Source organism: Rhinolophus hipposideros (genome assembly GCF_964194185.1).
Source record: "Rhinolophus hipposideros genome assembly, chromosome: 15".
In the NCBI taxonomy this organism is placed as follows: Eukaryota; Metazoa; Chordata; class Mammalia; order Chiroptera; family Rhinolophidae; genus Rhinolophus; species Rhinolophus hipposideros.
This window is the reverse complement of record NC_138061.1, coordinates 29,043,971-29,069,975: the sequence shown is the minus strand read 5'-3', so window position 1 is coordinate 29,069,975 and position 26,005 is coordinate 29,043,971. Positions and strand designations below refer to the sequence as shown.

Here is a 26,005-nt window from a genome sequence, read left to right as displayed (position 1 = left end):
AGGGAAGCTCTGCGGGCCTTCAGGTCCTAAAGTGGAATGCTCCCCAAGTATTCACAGTCCCACTAGTAACAGCAAAAATCCCAGGCTGTTGGTCCCCTCCCCTGCCAACCTTAGAACCAATCCAAAGGCAACAAAACGATCTGCGGTGTCAATGTGAGGGGTGATGAATCCTCATGGTTTTACAGTTCTGGGAATTTGGGGAGCAGGATGCAGAAAAGGTCAAGATGGGATTCCAAACTGCTTCAAACCTGTGTTGTAGTAACTATGTGAATTTGTGATCTTTTTGTCAACTTGAGAGAACTGCAAATATATATATAAAGGATCTTAATTTACCAGTCAACCCAAGAGTCCGAGGTATATGTACACAGCTATGTGTATAAACAGAGAGCAGAAACTACTTTTTTTCTTGGTGTTTTTGTTACTTAATCAATTAACAATTATTAGTATTAAAAGGCCACATATGTTCTGTGGCTCTCCAGCACCCAGCAACAGTGTCCAACCTGTACTCAGTGTACTGACCTAAGAACTGAGCAATTTACTTCATGCATATCAAACTAATCTCAACATGGAAATACTTTTTGTTGTTCTCAGAAATCACTGAAAGCATCCATTTGATGAAAAGGAGAATCAAGCTAGCCTGCTATGTAATAACATGTGAGACGGAGATTTCTTCCCGTTACCTGAAAAGCTATCCTTGTCTAAAGCCATGAGGTTTCTGGCTTGGTAGATATAGCAGCGCAGATGGTAAATGTAGACTCCTAAAAGAAATAGGATGGACGTTAATTACAAGAAACATTAACACTATATATAAACTGCTATTTTTCTGGAATATTTGGAGATAAAACACGTTTCAGATAAATGTCTCACTCCAATCTACTTCTCCACAGTAAAGAAAACATATAATGGTGATGACGAGTCCTCCCAAAGTACTTCTGTTTCCTGTAAAATGAAACTTACTTAAAAAATACTATAGTAAGTAAACTCAGTGCACGTGTGTCAATCAGGAGAACATTACGCCGGATGTCAACTACCTGGATTTAGGGTATTACTGCTTGTCACCACTGACCTTTAAAACGAAACTGAGTCTCCAAGAGTTACAGAAATAGAGCTTTCTATACTATTTCAGTACCAGATCTAGGAAACAGTTATTTGCTAAATGTTTCTTTGATATTTCAAAATCTTTATACTCCTTATCCTTATTATATTAATTCATATATACGTCCCCACCTCACTCAATATGCCCCCTGCTCCCCTTCCCCACACACGTAATTCGAGAGACAGTAGAGCATGGTGATTCACTGAACAGATTCTGGGAACCAGACTGCACGAGTTCAAATTTTGTCTTTAGTGCTTATAAGCTTTAAGATCTTCGTCAAGTTATTTAATCTTTCCGCCCCTTGGCTTCCTCACCTGTAAAATGGGGACAAAAATAGTGCCTACTTCTAGGGTTATTAACAGAATTAAATGAGTTATTATATGTGCTCATACAGTGCCTGGCACATGCTGAGACCTATATAACTATTTGCTATTATTATGACATAGTGAGTATGCCTCATGCCACAATTCCTGAAGGTTATCATTGAAATCAATCTTTTCTTAACTTTTTGAATTTTTTTTCTAATTAAAATTATCTTTTGGGGGGGCTTAACAGGTAGAATGAGTACATATTGGACACAGTATGTTACAATTAATGACTTGGCCTCTTTCTACCCCAAATACAATTTTTCAAGCTGTATTTTAAATAATCCTCTTCATTAAGTGATAAAAATGAAAATACATTTTATTATATTTGGTGATTTAAAGACCTTTTTTGAGGACAAAATCATAATATCAGAATGCACAAATACATGTTTAAAACTTACTGTCAAAATTACAGGAAACAATGGGAGTGTTTGCTCCGAACACAGTGGTGGCACTGTGCTTCTGTTTTTCCATGCTTTTTTCATCTCCATCCTCAGTCGTGTCTGCACCCTAAGGAAGCAGAAAAATCAATTAACAATGACTTACAATAAAGAGGCAAGAATGACAAACACATGGAATGATGGCTGTTAAAAGAGATTTTTTTCATCCAATCACTTCATTTTTAGAAATGAATATAGCTCAGGACAGTAAGTGACTTCCCAAGATCACTTAGCTGGAAAGAGACAGAGTAGGAAGTTAAAGCCAGACCTTCTACCTCAAGTCCAGGTTTACCAAACCCTACCACTGAAAGATAAAGAAAATGAAAAGTGTAAGTAAGGGTATTAAAAGGATGGGAAGAGGAAGAGAAAGAGCAGCAGGAGAAAAACACAGCAGTCTCAGCAAGCAGAAATATAAAAAATAGGCCGTGTTTGGAAATGGTTCCTGACCACCACATTGTTTTAGATCAACCATCATTTTCTTATTAATTTATTCTACCTTTCTGTATTTTTTCCTCTCTGCCTTCTTTATTGTGCTTCCATATGAATTGATCTCTAATTCTGTGAGCTATCCTTCTGTTTTCCTTCCCCTCACATCTGTATATTTTACTTTCTTGGTTTGGTGAACTGTTTATAAGCTGTGATCCAAGGAACCAGGGCTTGGGATGTTAACAGATGTCACTGGCAACATGGGCTTGGGAACATACATACAGAGGGTGCCAAAAAAACATAAACACATTTTAAGACAGAAAAACTGTATTAAAATTGTAATATTCAACATATACCTATAAAAAAAGATGAATACAAGTCACGTTTGACTTCTGCAATTACAAGAGGTGCTCAAAGTCGTTACCATCAGTGTCTGGATACTTCTGATTATGCTTGAGCAACGTTGACCAAAGTGTCCCCTTGTATACATTTTTTTGGCACGCCTGGTATTTGGAAAATGCTAGGTGAAACCATGTTAAATAGGTGTGTCTGCAGTAGGACTTCTTGGAACTTTCATATGTTAATGGTGTATTCATTCTATAAAAATGACTGAGCACATTGGATGTGTATCTTTCCCCCAAATTATCTGGGGTCTTGCAGTAGAGGAGGAACCACTATGGAGTTGGTGGTGTATCTAACACTCATACCTTTTACCTATGAGTATGTCAATATTATTTGAGCTTGGCTACTTTTTACTTACAAGGGCACCTTCAAGTTTAAAGATGGCAGCTGCACCATGTGTTTCTGAAGGGGCCATTTTTCTCCTCCAGCGTCTGCGGCGAAAGGTATCTGAACTACGCTGTTTCCAGTGAAATTTCCAGCCAATTAAAGAAGCATATTCCCAGCCGTCCCGGTCTTCCAATTCTTCCATGGCCTAAAACAAAATTAAAACTTCACCATCGTCGTCATCCTTATATTGATTAAACAGATTATTTGGTCAATCAACAAATATGTATTGAAAATCATCTCTGTGCCAACAACTGTGCTCGGGACCAGAAATACAACAAAGAACAAAGCAGACAAGCTGTCTGCCCTTGTAGAGCTGACAGACTACGAGATACAGAGTTAACCAGGCAATTATGGTGGAATGAGATGTTGCCAAGGTGGGAGTTATACTAAAAGGAGGGGCACTCTATTCAGACTTTGGGGGAACATTGGGTAGGTAAAGCAAATTGATTCTTTCTCAAGTTACTTTCTATTTTCTGACTTCATTAGCTCATAAGAAACTATATTACTATATAGTTTGGAAACCATTATTATCTCCATTTTGTATATGGAGGGGGGGGAAAATGACACCACCCTCCCAGGATTTAAATGTCTTGTCTAAGCTAATAGCTGCCATAACTAACAATTACATGATAGATCAGGGTATGTTACTTCTGTAATAATTAATACTGAGTATTGCACTTTTTATCTTAAAACTATTTACATATGAATGATTTCAGTTTTCAATGTTCTATGCAATTCACTCAACAAATATGAGTGCCTAGTATGTGACAGGGATTGTGTTAAGAGCTGTGGAAGCAGTGAAGAAAAAAACAGACAGGGTCCTTGCCTTCACGTAGTGACATGTTATTGGTGGAAATTTTATGTAAATATCTTAAAAGTATGACTAGATTTAATAAATGTAAAATAATATTGAATAATATTTATAATTAAAGAAATACGAGCTCCATGTAGGTTATTATCATTGTAGGGGCTATTTTTCAACTTCAAATAAACATAAAATCCAGGTCAAGCATAATCTTATAATTGGCCCTCAACTAGTGTTAACAGTGGCATTGAAATAGTTCATGTAGCCAGGAGTGAGGCAGGTTAGGGAACATGATTAAAGTCTCAACAATACTTGTTGGTTGAACTGAGCCAGGTTTCTGGTCTTCTGACTAGTGGCTCAGTGTTCGTTCCACTTTACCTTGGTGCTCTTATGTGGAAGTTCAGAGTCAAATGATTCTAGAAACTTCTCACCCCATCAGGATAAGGATAATTAAATAACAAATATTCATTGATCAGCTCATTCAATCTACTCCTCTATTTATTAGGTATAAGTTCCTGAGCTGGCAAGGCAGATACAAAGATGACTATGGTGCCATCTTTGTGCCCAACAAGCTCACCATTTACTAAAAAGTAACTTCATTCATTGTACCTACTATGAGTCAGAAACTTTGGGGACAGACAGAGTTCCTGTTTGGAATTAGCCTAGCTTGGGTTCAACCACTGGCTTTATCACTTCCTAGACATGTGGCCTAGAGCTAGTCTATTTAATCTCTATGAACATTATCTGTAAAATGGGGATAAAATGCAGACCTTCTGGATTGTAGATAATGGTTATTCAATATCTAGCATTATAGAAGGTATACAAAATACCCCATTGATTATTGTTATTAGTACTATTATTCCACTTAATTTATTATTATTCCATTTAAGCCTTACCATATCCTAATTCGAAGTATGATATTATACCCATTTTGCAGATGAGAAAGAAAATGAAGCCAGAATTCGAATCCCTATGTATATTATTCCAAGTGCTATTGCCAGTATTCCATCATGCTACCAAAATAATTTCTGCCCCTCTTACCCTTGCAGTACTTGAAGAGCTTTGTGTTAAGTCTTTCTTTCGTTTTCGGACCAGCCTTCGCCGTCTATGCGTATGATACATTTTCTCTGCTGCAACCCAGGATTTGGGCTTAGTATCAGGAGGAATGGTAATTCCATACTCCCAGCCTGGAATAGAGTTAGTGAACCATTAGCCAAAGGAGATGCATTTGCCAGATCGCCAAATAAACTTCCAGGAAATATTCAGTCACCCTCTCCACCCCCAAATATTCTCTCCTGTCACAACTGAATGGCACTGTTCCTTCCACCTTGCTGTAATTCAGCCAAAGTGAATACAGCACTGTTCCCCTGGCTCCCTCTTCAGAAAGCTGCCTTGGTCACTATGGGTTTCCCTCCACTTTTATACCTCCAGTCATTCATGGTAACTGATGCAGCTAAGACTAAAGCACAATACAAGAGGCAGAAGCGGACACCGGTTAAAAGTGTGTGGCCTGTGTAATCAATCATATAGTTTCAGTTCAAATCTCAGCACTACCACATGCTAGCTGTATACTAAAGAAGTTTCTTGCAAGTTGGTAAATCGACCTGTGGCCCAATTTCCCCAGCATAAAGTTAAAACATACCTCTTGTTAAAAAAAATAAAAATAAAAAATTAATCAAAATAACCATGGAAAGCACTGGGGCCATGCTCAGGATGTAGTTTGTGCTCATTCAACATTAACTGTTATTACAAGGCCTGGTGTGTGTGCACTGAGATCAGCAAGGAACTTATCATCTATCTGAAATCTTGAAATCCTCTTTATCAATGCTAGTTCTTTCTGTGTACTGTTCCTTCTTCTAAGAAAAAACAATTACATTTTCTCTTTTGATAATTCCAAATGGTACATAGTTTATTTAATATTAGATTACTGTCATGGTAAAGGATAAACACCACTAACAGAAGCTACGTCAGTAATCCGCATTATTGCTGAATAGAACTTTGAAGGTATTTTATGGTTTCCAGGGAGGGTATGGGGCACGGTTAGAATAGAGAAAATTTACACTTCAGTTCCCTCCCACATTCCCATCCCAAATCCTTAGCTTCTCAAGTCCAGCCACCTAGTACCCTGTTACCTTGTATTCTTTACTCTTGACAGTTCCCACACCCCATACCTGTCCAAGCACTGGTAAAACCACATGTCCTGGTTATCATAGACCAATGGGGTAAGACTCCTCCCTCCAAAGGAAACTTCACTCTGGCTAACCAGGCCCACGCAGCAGAGCCCCTAGTGAGGTAATAAATCTAAAATGTTACCTTTCTCGTCCACTGCACGATTTATGTCATATACCCAGGCATCATCTTCCCATTCCCAACCTGGAGGGCATGTAAGCTCGCTGGGTGATGCGGCTTTATCACCGTTCTTAAAAAAATAAAGGCAGCAAGCCATAGTGTCAAGTAAGGTACAAAAGTGAGATATGATTCCTCACACTTAACTCTGGTATTCACATGCTAACTTACACACCATCTTAGACATCAATCTCACTCAGAAAAATCTCTAATCTTTATTTAGGCACAATTGCTATATAAAAATTAGTTTTTTAAGAATACCTTTTGTTTCCACTATTAAGGAATATGCTAGGTTGAACCATGGGAAATTGTTTCTGTAGGGCAAAAATGATCAAATATCAGAAGTTTCATATGGTTCAACTTAATGTTACAAAATGGTGTAACACTTTTTGGGAGGGGTTATATTGGAAAGAACCCATCAGAAATGGATAAAGCATGAAAAACACATGTTTTCAAGTATGGGATAATGCTGCTGGAGGTTGTAGATGCTAGTCATAAAAGACTGAGCAAAGTTAATGCTAACCATTGACTTTAGTTCTGCATAAAAACTGATGAAGTGTTATGAAAAAAGTTCATAGTAAAGGAAATAAAGGTGGTCCATAAACATATGGAAAAATACTCAGTTTCACTTTAAATTGAGAGTATGAACATTGAATGGAAATAACAGGATACAATTTTTTCATGTATGGACAAAAATATTAAAGAGGTATGGTGAGTGTTTAGAAAAACAGCGCTCTAATATGCTGCTGTTGGAAATATAAATTTACACAACTTCTTTGAAAGTAGTTTGGAAATGTTTACCAAAATTTTATATGCATTGAAACTTTGACCAAGCCAATCTAGGTGTCTCTCCTACAGATAAATTTTCACAAGTAAATAAAAATGTATGTATAAGGATGTTCAGTGTCACATCATTTATAAAAACCAAAGACTGGAAAAAAAACTAAATGTCCACAAGAGGATTAGTTAATAAATTATAGTGGGTGCATATAATAAAACACTCTGCAGGCATTTTTTTTTAAAGCTCATTAAAGCAAGGTTATTCTGGTAGAATTACACAGATCTAATGCTACCCATTTCTTTAACTTGTAATAAAACACTTATTAAAGGTTCAAAAATCAAGACTCCAGAATCTTCTGAAAAGCAAACCTAGATTTTAAAGAGAAAACGTCTTTTTCTTTTTTTGGGTCCATAAATATCTCAGGGCTATTTTTACAACCACCTTTTCTCTAATAAAGGCTAATATATATTAACAGTAACAGAAAAAATTTTCATAATAACAGCATTGGGTCTGGCAAAGAAAAAATGTACAAAACAAAATCTATATGTATTAATATCAAAAGATGTTCAAGATATGTTATTATGTGAAAATGACAAGTTGTAGAACTATATATACAATTCTGTTCAGGTGGGGGTGGGAGTCATATACTTGTACATGAACAGAAAACTGTTATCAGTGGTTATCTCTGGGGGGGTGACATATGGATCATGGAGAATTACTTATCATCTCCTTTTATGCTGTTTGAAAATTTTAAAGACATGAGCATTCAGTTTGTTATGACTTTTAAAACTACTTAAAGAATAAGTGAATATGTACAATTTAAAAAATTGCACAACCCACTCCTTATCATATACCAACATCTAGTTAAATAGGCCCAATGACTTATCTACAGAAAATAATTATAGGTGCACTTTGTGTGGCTTAAGTTATAAATGCAAAGTTGTTCAGAACATGCGATGGAGCAGAAGGGGAAGCCACTCCTGCGGTTGGTGGATTCACCAATCCTTGGGTCCAAAGGGCTAACACGTCTATCTTGGGAGCAGGCCACTCACTGCATCGGTGTACGTGTCCTCAGCTGGCTTCCACTCGCCCCCAGGGTAGCGACACTCGTTCTGATACACTTCATCCGTGAACTCCGTGTGACCCGCATCCGCCTCAGTCAGCAAGCTGCAGGCGAGGCTTGTGTTACCCAAGGAGAAATGGTAGCCGACAACCCCAGCTCTTTCCAATGATCCGGAACCATCTACAGCCTGGGGGTGGCACCAGTTCCCACCTCACTCTAGCCCTGTGGGTTCTCCACTTCAGACTCCTCTTTGTACTAATAACTTTTGACATTCCTTTGAAGAACGGGCCTGCTGGAACAATGAGACCTAAATTACAGAGCTCCTCAAATTAGCAGGGTTGCTGTTTCTCAGTAATTAGGGTGGGGACTGGGAAAAAAGGGTTGTGGGCAGCTTCTTCTGAGGACCTCATGTTCCATATTTCTGTTTCAGTTTAGGCCGTTCAGCTTTTTCTCAGCAAAACTCTTGGCTAACAGTTCAAAAGAATAGAGAGTCGTCCTCCCTTATTCCCCCTATTTTAGAAAATCGGAATGGAGACGGTCTCGTGAGGCCAACTATGGAAATTTTTATTCGTGGCTTGCTCAGTCTATGTAACACAAACTGAAGGGAGGAGTTTAAATTTTCTGGATAGTTCCTAGGTAGACAGCCAAACCAGGTCATTTAAGACTCCAAACTCCATTTAGGCCCTTGAAAAATCTATACTGACTCTCTGCCATGCCAATTTTCTTCTTGGATTGGGAACTATTTTGACAACCCATAGAACAAAGTACAGAGGTTCCAATTTTGACTTAAATCTTCTGCCAGGCATCTACTCAAGTGAGGTTTCTTTTTCCTTTACCATCACTACATCTTTTCCCTGCTGTATCCTACGCTAGAATCAAGCATTGGAAAGAAATCAGAAAACAAATAGTCCCAACTATTTGTATAAACTGGGCTCATCCATCACTTCTCTGGGCCCCAGAAAAGAATAGGAGAACTGACTGCTGCCTGTGGGGTCCCATCCAGCCCTGACATGCTTTGACTTTCTAATTTTCCAATCACAATGCCCCCTGACTTTCCCTGTCCTCATTAACCCTTCCTTCATTCTGTCCAATTCAAATCCTGTTTTCCTTCTCCTTATTAAGCAACCCCAACTCCATCCAAAGTAAGCAGTCATGGGTTAAAAGCAATCATGTGCAAACACTGGGTCTTAACAGACCAGACCCAGCACACTCATTTCCCTAATGCCTATGTGATTACAGAAAATAAATGTGGACATAGAGAGTACAAACTCTAGTTTAAGGCCGTACATAAAACCCAATTTCCCAAGGTTGTTTCCTCCAAACTCAAGTACACTGTCATGAGATGGAGAGAAGAGGGAAATCCGGTCCCAATACTGCTGGCAACACTCAGAAACCAGGCTTTGGTTTCCCCCAGACTCCAGGGAAAACACGCTTGCCCCTCTATTTCTTTCTTTTTTTCTTTTTAATGACAGTTCTTGAGATGCAATTCGCATATCATACAATTTACCCATTTAAAGTATACCCTCTACTGTTTCTTACAGATGTTCCAGCATAATAGTTGAGTGCTGGTTTTGATCCCCACCACTTGTACCACTTACAACCTGTATGCTTTTGGATAAATTGCTGAATCTCTCTAGGTCTCAGTTTCCTTATCTGTTAAGACTTGTTGGGAGAATAAATCTCTGTGAGTCGCTTGCATTTCTGCACAGAGGCCCCATAACTTTTGTTATAGACTATCTTTTCAAGGATGTTTATATGGGAAACAAGATAGATACAGTAGTATCTCTTCAGAGCAGAGATAGCATACTACCCATTATAAAATATTTGGGTTCCCTAAGCTCAGGGTTCCTCTCCTGTCACACAATCCACTGCATGTGCAAGTGTCATCTGACGGTCTTCTTGTTGCCCTAGGGGAATTGGGGCTCAGAGAAGTAGAGTAAATGTTAATACTCTGGAACTACTATTGCTGTGGGCAATAAAGTCCTTTGTCTCTGAACCAGAAGTCTTGTGTCTCCTGCCAGCATCCATGAAACTGTGGCAGGTGACCTTGTTAAGCTTATAAGTGGGGTAAGAATCTAAGATCCTTCATAATTTTTGACACTACCTATCTTGTAGGGCTGCCGTCTAGATTTAATAAGATGATGTCATTGCTTAGCACACTGCTTGACACATTCACACATAATAAGTTCTTAATAAGTGTTAGTATCAGGGGCTTTTATATTTGTTTAGTGGGACACTGATGACATCTTTCAAGTTTCTATGAATTTCTATGGACTTACTCCTGCTCATTGTGTGTTACATAAATATTACCAAGAATGATGATGGAGAAGATTCATCTAGCAATTTCTAGGGAAAAGCTTCATTGCAATCCCTTTTCTCAGAAAATGGAAAACTTACCTTCTTTCAGGATCAACTATCCAGTCTCCTTCCCATTCCCAGCCTTTTGGAGGCAAAAAGAATTCCCTCTTGAGTTTCATTTTTCCTGTGACATCAGAAAATTTATGACGACCCACTAATCCAGAAGTGCCCCATTTTCCAAACATAAGAGCTTGATTTTCATACTATAAAAAAAAAAAGGAGAAATACCATCAGAGAGCAAGAAATAAAGCCAGCTCATAAATTTTCAAGTCCATTTCGGCCTTAGAATAGAAATGAAAAAGCTTAGCAATGGAAATTAAGTCTTTATATTCAGAAGGTATAGACTAAACTTGGCTGTTACTGATTATACAGCTTATGTACGGTAAATCCTTTATCTAAGACTCAGTGCTCCCATCTGTAAACTGGGGATAATACTATCTTATAAAGTTGTTCTGGAGTTCAAATATGCAAATAATTGAGAAAGTGCTTTGTAAACAGTGGTATATCATGCTAGTTGTTTCTATTATTATTTTGAATAGCTCCAAATAGTTCTCTGAACCTAATCTTTTAGATAACTATAAAAGTCCTCAATTTATGAATGTTCAGGCTTCTATAATAAGTTTATTTGCAAGTCTACTGCCAAGAAGTTGGGGCACATTTCCCCATAGAAACAATTTATAATAGATGCTACATTTCTCAGGCAGTTCACAAAGAACCCATCTGAAACATGAAAGTTCTTTAGTACCAGCTTTTATGGGCCCTAAAAGTTCTGAGCCTTCATCCTCACTGGAGTACAGCAGGTAGATCAGGACCGTTTTAGAAGCCGGTTTAGTGGAAATGGCAGACTCTGGTTTACAGGGCATTCCTTTCTAAATTAGAATTTATAAATCTGCAATAATCTACTCTTCACTATGTCAACTAGCAGAAGGGTTGAGGTTTGCCATGGGTGAGTGTCCCTATTTAGGTCCAAGCTGAAATTTCCTTGTGTGTGTGTGTGTGTGTGTGTGTGTGTGTGTGTGTGTGTGTGGATGAACCCACTGAGAAAGTGAGTGCATAAGTGATAGGGGAGTTCTTGGCTGAAGGAGGAAGGAAGAAGTTGGAGTAGGAGCCTGATGGGTAATTCAGGATTAAGTGGACACTATAATGCCTGAATCAGATGTTGGCTGTAAGCCCTAAGAGGAAATGAGCTTCTGGCAGCAGCTAAAGGAGCTGTTGTCACAGGGTCTGTGAGACTTGGGGACATGTGCACAGCTCCTTTGGTTTCCAAGTGACAAGGACACAGAATGAAGGAGCAAGGCATTCCTACCACTTCTGCTTGGAAGCTAGTATGGCTCTAGTAAAATCCCAGGCAAGGAACTTGGCATGAATAAGAGGGCATCAGCAGCAGTGGAGATGGGGACCCATGTGGCTCTGAAGCAAAATCCTTTAACGAGCAGCTTTGAGGCAGGACCATTTGCACATGTGAAGCACTTCAGGGACCTCTAGAAATCTGAAGTGGAGGGTATTTTGCACAGAACTGAGATCTGGTATTAGCAAAGGAAGGCAAGAACCAGTGAAATTTCCATTATTGTCATTAATGTGCCCCTACTGGTACTCACAGAATGTTAGAATCTAGAGAAACTAGAGTCACACAAAACAACTGAAATGGGTAGAGTCACACAAAACAATTCTTTACATGAACTGAAACTCCAGTTTGCTCTATGCATGGAATGATCTGGAAATGAGAAAGGGTGAAAGGGAGTTCTGGACTGGTTGCTCCATGCTCAGTGCTAGCTTCTCTGGGCTTAGTTCCAGCCAGAGGGCATGTGGATGCCAAGAAACTCTACAGGAACGCAGGAGCAAGCCTATCCTATGTGTGCCTTCATGCCCCCACTCCATATTGCCCAGTTAACTGGATGTCAGTATCCACTACTCAGGGCCTCTCCTGCAGCCCCCAGCACACCCTCTATTTATCTCCAGTTGCACTTCTAAACTTGCATTGTGAGGACTTTGTGTGTCTCCCACATGTTTCATTGTTTCTCAGACTTATCCATGGATGTCCATATCCACTCACATTGGAATTACTGCTGGTGCTAATCCCTAACTCAGAATCAGACACCCTGCGTTGGTTCTGGCAGTTGGCATGTTTGACAAGACATTCAGCTTTACAATCACTGCAATAGATGATAAGATCCTTGAGGACAGGACTTGGCTTTCTTCATCAGTTTCAGTATCTGCCTCAGTACCTGGCATAAAGCCACCATTCCCTAAAAGCTTGGATGGGTGGATGGACAGATGGATAAATTCTGTTATCGTGTATGCATGTATTTATTCATAAATGTTTACAGGAACCAACTATACGCAAGTTACTTTTAAATAAATAAAAAGTAAAAATAAAAGATAGCCAAGGGTTTTCTTGTACATGAGAACCACAATCCTGAACCAGTATGAGGTATAGGGATGGGCATCAGGAGCACATGCACAATTTAGCTAGAATGATGATAGTCTTCTCCCCCATTTATCTGAGTATGAAAGCCCATCTGTAGAAGAATGGAGTTCATCAGAAAATTGTGAGAAGAGACCCACCGAATATATCTAATAAGTTTACATCAGTAAGTGCTCTGAGTTAAAAATAGTAGGGAAAAAACTAATCCAAATAACTCTGCTTTTAGCTATAAAAGTTTGTGAAAATTGTTTTCATTGGTTTAATTGTAATGAGACTTTTAATTAACTAAATGGATTTTTAACTCAGGGAAGGTTTTACAAATTATGTCTATTGTTTTTTAAGTATTCAGGCAGCATTTTCTTTGCCTTTGGGCAAACCCATCAGAGGCTTCCCCTCAGTGAGAAATGAGTCTCTGGTGTTTTAAAGACTCCTGACCCCAAGCAGCTTCTCAAGGTCTGCACCTCTCAAGTGCCCTCATTCCTGAGTTGTTTGTGTGTGAATCACTCTGATGTGGCCCAGTGCTGACAATCAAACCTCAAGTCAATCTTTCCCCTTAGTTTATGGTCCTACCAAAGGGATGGTAAGTAGTAATGATGGCAGTGATGGTTTTTGATATGTTAATATTTTCTCTAAGGATGAAAAGTAAAAGTACCAGCTCCCCCAAAAAATGATGACATTAAACATACCATTTCAGCAAAGACGGTGAACGTTCCTTCTGCGAATCTATTGAACTTCTTCTCAACAGCACTTAAGCCCAGCCAGATATTCACTCGCAACTCCACAGGTATCTTTGGTCCATTGTTTTTTTCCTTTGGATACTGTGAGATGCACAATAACATGATATGTTATGCTGGGCCCAGCACATGCTGTGATATTAAATTCAAGCCAAAAGCAGTCTGAACATCTAATCATTGCTCTCACCAGTCTAATTGTATGTTTGCATAGATACAATATTTCCAAAGGCCCTACAGCAAGGACAAAAATAATAACTAACGCAGTGGTTCTCCAGAATGATGCATGGACTCCTGTGTGTCCTTGAGACCTTCCAGGAGGTTCACAGGTCAAAATTATTTTCCTAATAATACTAAGATGTTACTTGTCTTTTCCACTGTAGTGACAATTTGCACTGATGGTGCAAAAGCAGCAGTGGATGAAACTCCAGGCACTGTAGCAGCAATCAAGCAGTGACCCCAAACTACCGATAGTAATTGTTTTCTTCATCACTATTAGTGAAGAAAAAATTTGCCAGTATTACTTAAGAATTCCCTTTACAAAGCAGTAAAAATACTAATCTTATTAAATCATGATCCTTAAGTACAGGACTTTTTAATATTTTGAGTGATGAAATGAGAAGTATACACAAAGTACTTCTGCTGTATATTAATAAGTGTTTGTCTTGAGAAAAAGTTCCTGAGCAATTGTTTGAGTTGTGAACTGAGCTAGCTGTTTTCTTTTGTTGTTTGCTTGTTTTTTTTAATGAAGTACCTTTTTTACTTGCCACAGCGATTGACAGACAAATATGGTTATTCAGACTTTGGTATGGGGCAGACACTTTCTTGAACATAAACAAACGGAGCCTATCACTTCAAGGACAACAATCGACTATATTTTATTGCCAAGAATAAAATTCAATATTTCAAGTAAAAATAAGAATTTTGGAAAACTTGTATCCGTCATGGTGAGCTTGATAGCTTCCCGATACATAAAGACTTTTCTGATAAGTGATATTAATGAATGAATGTGATATTAATGAATGTGATAATTAATGTGATATGTTGTGTGATGAGATGTGTCAACATTAGGAAGATCTGAGTACCTCAGTGAATGAATATTTTCCAAATGATCAATGCTTAATGTTACAAAATCATGCATGGACAAGAGAGCCATTCAAAGTACAAGACAGACCAATGGATTTTAATGTAGACGAGAATAAAAAGTTCACTGATATGGTTTAAAATACCACATTGTTGGGCCGGCCCCGTGGCTTAGGCGGTTACAGCTCCATGCTCCTAACTCCGAAGGCTGCCGGTTCGATTCCCACATGGGCCAGTGGGCTCTCAACCACAAGGTTGCCAGTTTAACTCCTCGAGTCACACGGATGGTGGGCTCTGCCCCCTGCAACTAGCAATGGTAACTGGACCTGGAGCTGAGCTGCGCCCTCCACAACTAAGACTGAAAGGACAACTTGAAGGTAAACGGCACTCTCCACAACTAAGATTGAAAGGACAGCAACTTGACTTGGAAAAAAAGGCCTGGAAGTACACACTGTTCCCCAGTAAAGTCCTGTTCCCCTTCCCCAAAAAAATCTTTTTTAAAAAAAATACCACATTGTAATTAACCTTTTAAAAGATACTACTTGTTGAGTTTGGTGTTGTATCAGAGATGAGTATCATAATTATCTGAAAAGATTATTAAAATACTCCTCCCTTTTCAAAGTACGTATCTATGTGAGGTCAGATTCTCTTTATGTACTTCAACCAAGCAACTTATTCCATCAGATTAATTGTAGAAGCAGGTATGAGAATCCAGTTATATTTCTGTGAAGCCAGATATTAAAAGAGGTTTGCAAAAATGTAAAACAGTATCACTTTGCTCTCTGAGTTTTAAAGACAATACTTTATATTTTATAACATTTATAAATATACATATTTTATAAAAACATGCAATTTATATTAACGTGTAATGAGTTTATCATTATTTTAAAATAAATTAATAAACATTTTTTAAATGTCTTAGTTTTAATTTCTATTATGGTAAATATTAGTAGATATAACCCACATAAAAAAATGCTTTCTGGAGTCTTCAATAATTTTTGTAATATTATTTTTTTTGCTGTTGTTAAAGGGGTCCCAAACCAAAAAAACAAAACAAAAGAAAACACACAACAAGAAAAACAACACGCTGAATTAAATAACTTCCTAAACTGGATAATGAGTATTAACAAAATCAATAAATATATAAAACATTCTCTTAAAAGCATTTTGCTGTTTATCCACTGAGTTTTAAAACCTAATACAGAGAAAAACACTTTGCTTCCTCTCCCACCCCCTGTGAAATTTTATTTATTAATCAGTTTGCTTCCACCCACTGCTGAGGTCAATTATAATTGTGGTTCTATTTAAGTAAAATTTATTCCACCAAGAGATACTTAAAAGAAGATAATCACTCTGGTTCTATTTTCACCCTCCTGATTAAAGAACAGTGAGTACATTTATTAAAAATTAGCAGATATCTCCTTGTCTTAAGAGAATACTCTCCCTTGACTGTTTTTTTTCTCTTCTTGCTCTTTATTCCTCTCCCCAGAATCCAAAGAATTCAGTTGGAGTCAGCCAGGGAGAGGGATGTCAAATGTGCAACTGGGAACTATTCTAGTCTCTGTGTTTCCAGCCCCTTTGGTTCTCCTGATACATGCACAAAACAGTTCTTAATCCAGGGTCCTGGAATGGACTTACAACTTTTATGACGCTCCTTAATCATATTCATAATATTGGATGCAAGTAAGATATGCACTCTTCTAGAAGAAAAAGCCAGTAGCTTTCACCAGGCACTTAAAAAAGTCCATGACTCTACAATTGCTCAGGACACTTGCCCTCAAGTAATAATCCTCAAAATTCTTCAATTTGAGGGCAGGGCATAGATTTGGTTAGGGCATAGATTCCAGGGACTATCTATATTATCTTCTCTTTTTTCTATTTCCCAAACACTCACTAGAATGGAAGGGAAGAAAGGCACTGCTTTGCATGTGACATTAGAAGTGGAAAATTGCCAGAATGCAAAGCATTTATGATGCCATGTTAATAACAGTATCACAAAGACCTTTATGGACATATGTGTCTTTGATTGAATGCCAGCAGATCTGAGATCACTCTCTGGGAATTACCACCCTAGAAGAAGGGGCCCAAATGGGCCAGAATTGATCACGGGTGTCCTAGCCATTCATTGACCGGCAAATCATAGAGCAGGCTCTTCTCAGGAACATCAATTTTGTATTTCAGTATTTCATGTCATGCAGTGATGAAGCCATACCTTCAGGAAGATGGTTTGAGTTTTCCCACAGTATTTCCCAGAGGCACTTTCCTCACCGGTGGAGTATAAAACCTGATGTGCGGGAATCCGTGCATAGGCCAGTCTTTTCTCTCCCCGGATCATCCAGATGATAATGTCAGGCATACTGTTCTGCGGCTGGTCAAGTGGTAGATAAAACAGAAAGCAAAGCTAGAATTCATCTAAATGCAGAGACTGGAGACCCTGCAGGCTGCACCCTCAGGGCTCCACTGAGCAAAGAAATACTGTTGTTAGGGCTCTGTCCCACATTCCTGTGTCTCACATCTCCTGGGACTGACCACACTGTGAGCCCACAGGGTGGGGAGTAGAGGGGGGCTTCACCTTTTAAAAACCCTGCCTGCTCCGTGGCTCTGACAGGTATTTTAGGAAATACCCCCTCCTCTTATCTCACCCATCATTTAAAGAAAGCCATCAAAAGCAGTCAAAGGGCTGAAGGTTTAATATATTTTTATAGGACAGAGACAGAGCACCTCTGTCTCACAATCGAATATGTGCCAAACCTGAAATATCAATTTAGTTTTTTAAAACTCCTTTTTTTCCTGATTGTAAAAGTGGTATTAGTTCACTATAGGAAATTTTGGAAGTATTGAAAAATAGAAAATAGAAAGTAAAATTTGCCTGTAATCATGTTTTTTCAAATGTGTTTCTAGCCACAAATATATAACCCCCTTCCCCCAATCTCTGAAGGTCAGAAGGAGGTTCTTCTATTCTCTTGTTTTTCCAGTCCACAGAGATTAATGGCAGCCAACATTTATCTAACACTCACTGTGTTCCCTACACTGTGCTAAGCCTTTTACACTCATCATTTTTTTTAATCTTCACGAAACAATGCTGTGAATTGAATATTACATTTATCTCCATCTTACATATGGGGAAACTGAGGCTTAAAGAGGTTGAATCTTTTGTCCAGAGTTACACATGGTAGATCCAGGATTCAAAGTCAGGTCTTCCCAACCCCAACCAAAGGTAGCATTTTAATCCTCTGTACTACACAGATCTGCTACTTTATCACTCGAGTTGACATATTCTTTGACTGCACAATGATAAAGATAATGACTTGTCTACTTTGAAGACATTTCCAGGACCCCCAACTCAAAATTCTTCTCCTGCCGTTACTTCAATGACGTTAACCCCATTACATATTAGCATCTCAGCCCAATAACTCCCTGATTTCATCATCCATCATAGCTCCTCAATATCCAAGGTGATGTACTAGATTTTCCTACCACCAATTCTATCCTTGGTGCCATTCCACAGAATCCCCCTTTCATATCAAGTGACATTCGTGTAGTTTAAAAGCCCTACCTCGTCAGTCAGTTGCATTAATTTATCAAGCCAGTCCTCAATTTCCACCAATGTAGACTTCACCTCTGTGGCCTCAGACCTCATCTTCACCGCTGCCTCATGAATCTGAGAGAGAGCTCTAGACCGCAACTTTTGAATTTGACTATCTAGAACGGTGACATTAGGTTTTCCTTCCGTGAGAGGCAACGTGTATCTAAAAAAGAAAAAAGAAAGAAGGAGAGAGTTGCAGAATAGCTTTATAGACTTCAGATATGTCAACGTCAGGTATGTTTGGTTTTCATCTTTCAAATCACATCACTTTCCTAATTGATGCCACAGTATGACTATGACCAAGTTTAAGCTGAAGTCGATTGTACCTGGAATCGGTAGAACAGACGTGCCAGTTAAGACTCTCTTAACTCTCATGACAAATGCAGGGGAATTAAAATTCCAAAGCAATTCCTTGGGTTTGACCCAAAGCCCATAGAATCACTGGAAAGAAGATGGAAACAGCAGCGGAAGTTGGGAGAAATGGGCTTCCCTTCCTTTGCTTTCTACAATCATTGTATAGACCCACAAAATGAAGAAGGAAGAAGGGAGATTAGAGACCATTTAGCTGAAAGGCTCTTAACTTAGAGACCCACACCCGTAGGTTGTCCATGGATGGGCCTCAGGAGGTCTGTGAATCCCTGGAACTTATAAAAAAAAGTATATGTCTGTGTTGACAAACAGTGTGAGATAATGATGAAGAATATAGGCTTTAGAGCTAACTATCAGGGTACAAATCCTGGCTCCACCATTTACTAGTCCTGTGATCTTGATAAGTGAATCTCTTGTTTTCCTATCTTCAAATGTGGGAAAATAGTATCTTCCTTTTAGGGTTGTTGTGAGAAGTAGATGAATTAATATATGAAAGACATTTAGAGCAATGCCTATTGCACAGTCTAAAGAATACTGTCATCATCATCATCTCATCTTTATCACAAACTTCTTGTTACATGAAGTTAAAAAGATTCCAATGTAATTTTTTCAAAAATAGGTCTTCAAAAACAGATTCTTCGAGAACAGTGAACATAGATATTTCTGTGATTTGTTCAGCTAAGCTTAAAATTCACATTTTCTAAAGTATGACCAAATGTTTATGTTTGGTTACATTAGTGATTATGGCAATGCATGGGAAGGGTTAAGTCCTTGGAATGATTCTTTGAGGCAAAAATATATACGGAAGCTATTCGCTCAAAAGTCACATGAGACTGTCAATAACTAGACGTTGACTATGTGAAACACACAGCAGGAAGAGGAGTTGTGCTGATAAACCCAACTCTGGGCATCAGATGCATTATCTCACCTCTTTGGGTTTCTGTTTTCTCATCTATAAAGAGACTGGATGAGGTGACCTGTTAGGACACACATTTAAATTCTCTGAATATAAACGAGGACTCAGCAGTATTTTGATCTCAGCTGCATTTCTTTTTTTTTAACTTTATTGGGGTGATATTGGTTAGTAAAATTAATATAGGTTGCCAGTGTACAATTCTGTAATACATCATCTATATACTGCATTGTGTGTTCACCATCCAAAGCCAGTTCTCCTTCCATCACCATTTATTTTCAGCTGCATTTCAATTACCTGGGTACACCACTAGAAGGCACGAGAAGACAGGGAGACAGGGCACTAGCCCAGAGGAGGAGAAATGTGCTTGGTTCTTGCTGCTTGTGAGAAGTATTCAATAACGCTTTTCTTTTGGAACTTCCCTGTCCACTGCTTTCTTGGCCAATATTTAAAACGAGTTTAGAATGAATCACTTCCCCCTTTGATTTCCAAATACGCAGAGATCTGAGCTGTTTTTCCAAGTCACAGTTATGAAAGGCTGTCTGGCTCAAGTCAAATCTACTAGCTTCACCTAAAGAAGATTTAGCCAGAGTGTTGATTAGGCATTCAGTAAAAGAGGAAATAAAAAGGCTGTTTCTAAGATGTGTTGGAATTAGGAACGTTGTTCTGAATGGTAAAACTGATGCATTTCTTTTCCCCGTGGGATTCAGGAGTCACCTTTCTAGGGGAGGTGGGTATACAAGCATTGATGGGAGGCAGAGGCACAGATGTGCTCCCTTTTCCCCTAACTTCACCCCTAGTTTGACACTGTGCAGGGATGTGCTTCCTGGAGCTTTAGCCTCACCAGGCTGCTTTAGAATTGGCACCAAATCCAAAAGGGAAGTTTTTCCTGGTGATGATTCAGAGACTCCTCCCAGTAACAGTCTTTTGAGAAGCTTGACTCATTCAAATTCATTTTTCAGGCAAACACTAGAAACAATTCTAGAGGCTCTTTTATTCTTATAGTTTAAGGGAGGGAAGTACGGATGGGAATTCTGGGATATACAAATATGATCACTATACCTTGTGTCTTCTATAACTTCATCGATTAGCTTCAACCACATTTCAGCCAACTGGTTTGCAGGAATTTTACCTTGTATCCCTGATTTTAGAACCTCTATGTTTGATTGCTGAAAAATTTGGAAAGAGAGGAAATAATTGGTAATTGTGTATTACACTATTATACCCAATAAAGGTTTAGCGTTAATTTTCAGGAAAAATTCACAAAAAGACTTAACAGAAAAACCAGAGGGGTTTTTCTGTTTATTTTTCTTCAAAATGCAATCAACACTGATATGTATAATAGGATAACCTTTTCATATAGCTTTGACCTTTGAAACCATGTAAATATTTTATGTATCCACAAAGGAATAAAATAAAACCAACAAAGATAGGGGAAGAAACCCTAAAATGGAATGAATATACAACAGAAACAAATGAACTTATATAACTATATTTCAGATGAGAAACGTTAACTACATTGAACTAACCCAAGTAACTTTTGAACTCAATATTCTGACTATATATCCTGAGTTTAAAGGAACTAAAGGAGCATAAACACGTCAAACTCTAAGTTTGTTTTTCACAATGGTTTATCTTTGGATTTTAGGATTGAACAAATGAGTAAATATATTGAGGATAATGAAAGCCAGGTTTCTCACTGTTGGAGAAGGGAGTTGTAAATACAGAAATAGGGAAGTCTAGAATAAACCCTGTAGTACTAGAATGGAGTTGCAGTTGTCCTTATAAACGCGTTGCTTTTAGTTTATTGACAACTACATAAGTAAATATATGTATGTATATATGTGTGTGTATGTGTGTATGTGTGTCTGCCTAGCAGGCCTAGAAGCAATGATATCTAAGTAGTAGTGAGCACTCTTGTTTATAACATGCCATTCCCACTAAAAGGAATCAGGGCTCCCAGGAGAAATGGTGATTCCAGCATTGGGGCAGGAAAAGAACAAGATAAGTCCAGAACATAATGCTATGTCACTCTGAACATTTGCCAACAGGCAGGTTGAGGGAGTGCCCACGATGATTGTCAAAAGTCCTAATCATGGAAAGTCACCATGCTGTCCAGATGAGCAAGAAATTAGAACACTTTGGTTAATGGAGAAAGCTGATGAGAAGAACAAGCATAAAAAAAGCTGAACACCTGTCAGGGAGAAAACTCATCTTCTACCCTACAATGTTCTGGCTGGACTAACAATCAAATTAACACGAGACGGTTTAGCAGAAGGAAAACAAATTAAAGTTTAATAACATGTATACCTCCTGTGTACATAGGAGAGACCCAGGAAGACTGGGTAATTTACCAAAATGGTGGAAGACATCACCTTAAATACCACTTCAGCTAAGTACAAAAGAAGATGCTTGGGGTGGAGAGTCAATTATGACAGTTACCAAGCAAAGCACAGAAAACAAGGGTAAAGTTGGCATGCAGATTTACATCCCTGCCTTCTCCATGGGCAGTGAAGGTAGGCCTGGTGCAGTGAGGAAATCGCCTTTTTGGATGGAGATTTCCCTCACAGATGGAAATGTCCTTTTGCAAAGGTAAATTCTACTCGGTTTTCAGAGCTTCTCCCAGGTCGACCAGCCTAAACTAACATCCCAAAGAGGCATATTTTGGGGTGGCAAACTCTGCTCCCCTTCACACCCAACACATAATTAAAATAGAGGTATGACCAATTCTCCACCGATTCCCTTGAGATAGGGGATAGGGAATTAATACCACAACTGTACTGCATACTCATTGCAGCTTTATTATGTGGACAATCATACTTAAGTTAACTTAAATCTAAAATTCTCTTTCAATATTGTCTTTATAGCATAAAACAATATTTTTAGATTTTTTCCCATGGAGTCTTAGATCACATATATTCCGGGACCCTTACATGTCTTGGTCCAGTCCTGACAGAGGTTAGATCTTAGGAAAAAAATTAATATTAATATAATTTGGAAAACAAAACACGAATACCACATGGATTTTATACTGATACCTAGTATACTTAATATCTTTGAGTTAATTAGAAAATCCGAACAATGTTTCCTTTCTCATCATCAATGACAACTAGGTGGATAATCACAGATACCATATCTATGCAGTTTCCTCCAGAGGGAAGCCCCCAACCTCCAAACAAGGAAAGAGCCTCTAGTCTACCACAAGAGTGGAAAATGTCAGCCTCTTGTTCTTCTGAACCCACCTCTTCCCACAGCAGAGATTTTTACTGCTTTACCAGCAAAGCTCTAAGGTTTGCATTTCTATTGGAATGAACCATTCTCCACACCATTCTTCACATAAAAATTGTGGCAGAAACTGTAAGTTGCCACCCACTTCAACAGCCATTCTCCTTTTCTCACAGTGCAAGAAGTTTTATCTGGCCATATGCTTTCCTGGATGTAAGACTGAATTTCCCAATTCCCTTACAGTGAGATGTGATTGCATGACAGGATTCTGGCCAGTGGAATGTGAGTCGAAATCACGTGTGTGACTTCTGGGTCTTTCTCTTCAATGGAAAGGCCTGTGTCATCTTCTCCCCCTCTTTTCCCCTTCCCTCAGTCTGGAGGGTGGATGTAGTTAGTGGTAGCTGCCTCTCCCACACATTTAACGACAACTTCTTAGTGATGGCAGAGCAACAAGGGGTTAAGAGCCTGGGCACCCAACACCACTGAACCTCCATACAGTCTTGGATCACTGTTACTGAAGAAATTGCTTTTATCTTGCTTACCATTATGCTCTGAGATCTTGTGTTATAGGGGCTTAGCCTGCACCCTAACTAATATATAATTCACTCTGTCTAGTGAAAAGAAGATGCAGAAAAAAGATAAACTTACCAGCCGTTCTGCCTTGACTAGGAGAGTGTTCACAGCATCCAGGCGATGACTAATATCCTCCCAGTATGAAGTTAGGGTAACAACTGGCTTTGTATGGGCCCACGGTAAGTAATAATAGTAGTTTCCTAGCGCAGAATATTGAAAGTGAGTGAACACTGGACACTTGAAATAAACAACATGTTTATTAAAGACATGTGCAAACTGAGTTACTGATTAATCGCATGCTTGGGGAATGGTCTGGGGTAGTCGGGTTCATTAATTTTATTCAGTTAAGCAACTGAGTGACAGAAAGTTCTTTTTCATTCAGCCTATTTTGAAAATCTCTAAAATTCCCTTGTAAACTGAACACAACAATCTTAGAATCTTTTAGTGGTTCAGGATCATGTATCTGAACATCAGTGATGATTATATAACACGGTAGCAGGAAATATACAGAGAATAGCAGATTAGATTGTGTGTATTTGTCCCTGAAAACTGCTATTCTAAATATTTTTTTTTCTAGAAGTGGGACCAAAAAAAAAGAAAAAAGAATTTTCTGTTTTTTAAAAGCATTCGCTGGACACATGGGGTTTGTTCTGTGTTGCACCCACTGTAAATATGTACAGGAGAGAAAAGTTAGTGTCCCTCTTACCATCAAATATGGCACGGCTGTATTGAGTGGTTGATGCCAAAGGCTTACAGGTCGCATCAAACTTGTTCCCATAGTTCCCAATGCTGACTTCAAACTGAATGGCCTCACCAACATCTTGCAACATGGTGGCTGAATGGAACACAGCAGACAAGCTGTACTTCCGCCTTCGCTGATATTTCTATAAAGCATGAGCAGATACAGGACTCAGTGAAACTCTTTTTGCTTCAATTTACATGTAGATTTCTAGCATCTATAATTCTAAACCTAATAATTAGTGTTGAATTAAATGCCAGTGAAGAATGTTCTGGAACCTAGCAGTTTCCCTTGTACTCACGCAAGCAGGCAAAGATAGAATTTTTATTGCAACATTGATTGAAATAGAGAAACAAATGAAAATAATACAAATGTCTAGCAATAGGCCACTGGTTGAACAAATTATGTTACACCCCTATAATGAAATGAAAGTTCATAAAAATATTTAAGTATTAATAGTCACACATGTGCAAACATTGGAAAAAAAGGTGTTTATTTTTAAGTGAACCCATTAAATATATATTTTATATCGGCATGTAGAAAGTCTGTAAGAACATAAATCAAATTGGTAACAGTTATGTTGGGAAATGTACAAAGACTATGGCTAACTTTACTTTTTAGCATATACATTTTTAATTGTTTGAATTGTTTAAGTATTAATTTTCTAATCAGGGCCAAAAATAAAAACTGTTACGGTCAGATTTAAAAATAAGTAAAATTAGGTGAACTTATTTTTATGAAATAGAAATCAAACTTTGTTTCTTCCAAATTACTGGTTTACTGAATATATGTGAGTGAGGGAGTTGAACATACAGCCAACAATGACCACACTGAGTATCGGCCTAGTAGAAATGACCAGGAGCCCTTTAGGCTGCCCTTGACTTGGGCACAAAAGTCTCTTGAATCCACATACTGCTCCACATACTTGCTCAGATGGCTTCTCTCCTTCTTTATGTATCACATCCCTACTAATCTTTGCACACGTTGCCTTGTTCAGTCAAACAGAGCCATGCAATGGCCTACGTTGCTCTACTTGATTAAGTCCTGGGCATTCTGCCACTTAATATTGCCCACATCTAGTCTGTTCTGGATCCCTCTTGGTACCCAGTCTCTGTATACACTTGTCCAGCTTGGGGGTGAGAACATCAGTCATTACTATAGTGTAGCCACTTTGGCTATGTGCTCCATTGGTGAACTTGGGAGACCCATAAGTGATAATATTCAAATTACATAACAAGTTCCTCACCATAGCAATTTTAGTTTGACAGCCCTAGAGAAAGAACTCTCAGCTCTGTAGTCCTTGAATTTAAGATATGGAGGCCTTCTCTCTAACTTTGGCATATCATGACTTTTTGGTGTTGTATGTGGTTTTTTTTTCCATTGCTACTTTGCTACCAATTTGTGTAATCTAAGTAGTAAAGTAGTGATACCTTTCACCTCTAGGAAGCTAATAAAAATTATTTGATCCCGGTGGGATATTTATTAATTGATTTTTCCTTTCCTTCCTTATTCATCCATACCAGTGCCTTTATTCTATAAAATGAAACACAGTCATAGCTGGTTCTTGTGGCTTGTAAGATGCCAGACTGTGGTCACTCATTTACAGAAGTACTCAGACAATTGTTTTGAAAACATTGTTTGTGTGTGTGGTAAAACACACATAACATAAAATTCAGTATGCTAACCATTTTTAAGTGTACGTTTCGATGGTATTAAGTACATTCACATTTTTGTGCTACTATTACCATCATCCATTCACAGAACTCTTTCCGTCTTACAAAACAGTATGCATTAAACTGTATGCATTAAACACCAACTCTCCATTCCCACCTACTTTCTGTCTCTGAGTTTGACTACTCTGGGTCCCTCATATAAGTGGAACCAAACAATAT

General features: G+C 38.5%; 1 protein-coding gene across 3 annotated transcripts in view; it reads right to left on the bottom strand.

Annotated features, from left to right (window-relative positions):
* The window catches only part of MYOF (myoferlin), a 130,019-nt gene that overhangs the window by 39,668 nt on the left and 64,346 nt on the right, over window positions 1-26,005 (bottom strand). For all 3 annotated transcript variants that reach the window (XM_081073980.1, XM_081073978.1, XM_081073979.1), the window contains 13 exons: window positions 24,081-24,258; window positions 23,450-23,574; window positions 20,639-20,745; window positions 18,265-18,457; window positions 16,921-17,076; window positions 13,581-13,712; window positions 10,509-10,672; window positions 8,101-8,215; window positions 6,235-6,340; window positions 4,963-5,108; window positions 3,088-3,261; window positions 1,863-1,971; window positions 681-758 (listed from right to left, as the gene is read on the bottom strand). In XM_081073980.1, the coding sequence (XP_080930106.1) occupies window positions 681-758; window positions 1,863-1,971; window positions 3,088-3,261; window positions 4,963-5,108; window positions 6,235-6,340; window positions 8,101-8,215; window positions 10,509-10,672; window positions 13,581-13,712; window positions 16,921-17,076; window positions 18,265-18,457; window positions 20,639-20,745; window positions 23,450-23,574; window positions 24,081-24,258 (1,783 nt within the window). The remainder of the gene's footprint in view (window positions 1-680; window positions 759-1,862; window positions 1,972-3,087; window positions 3,262-4,962; window positions 5,109-6,234; window positions 6,341-8,100; window positions 8,216-10,508; window positions 10,673-13,580; window positions 13,713-16,920; window positions 17,077-18,264; window positions 18,458-20,638; window positions 20,746-23,449; window positions 23,575-24,080; window positions 24,259-26,005) is intronic.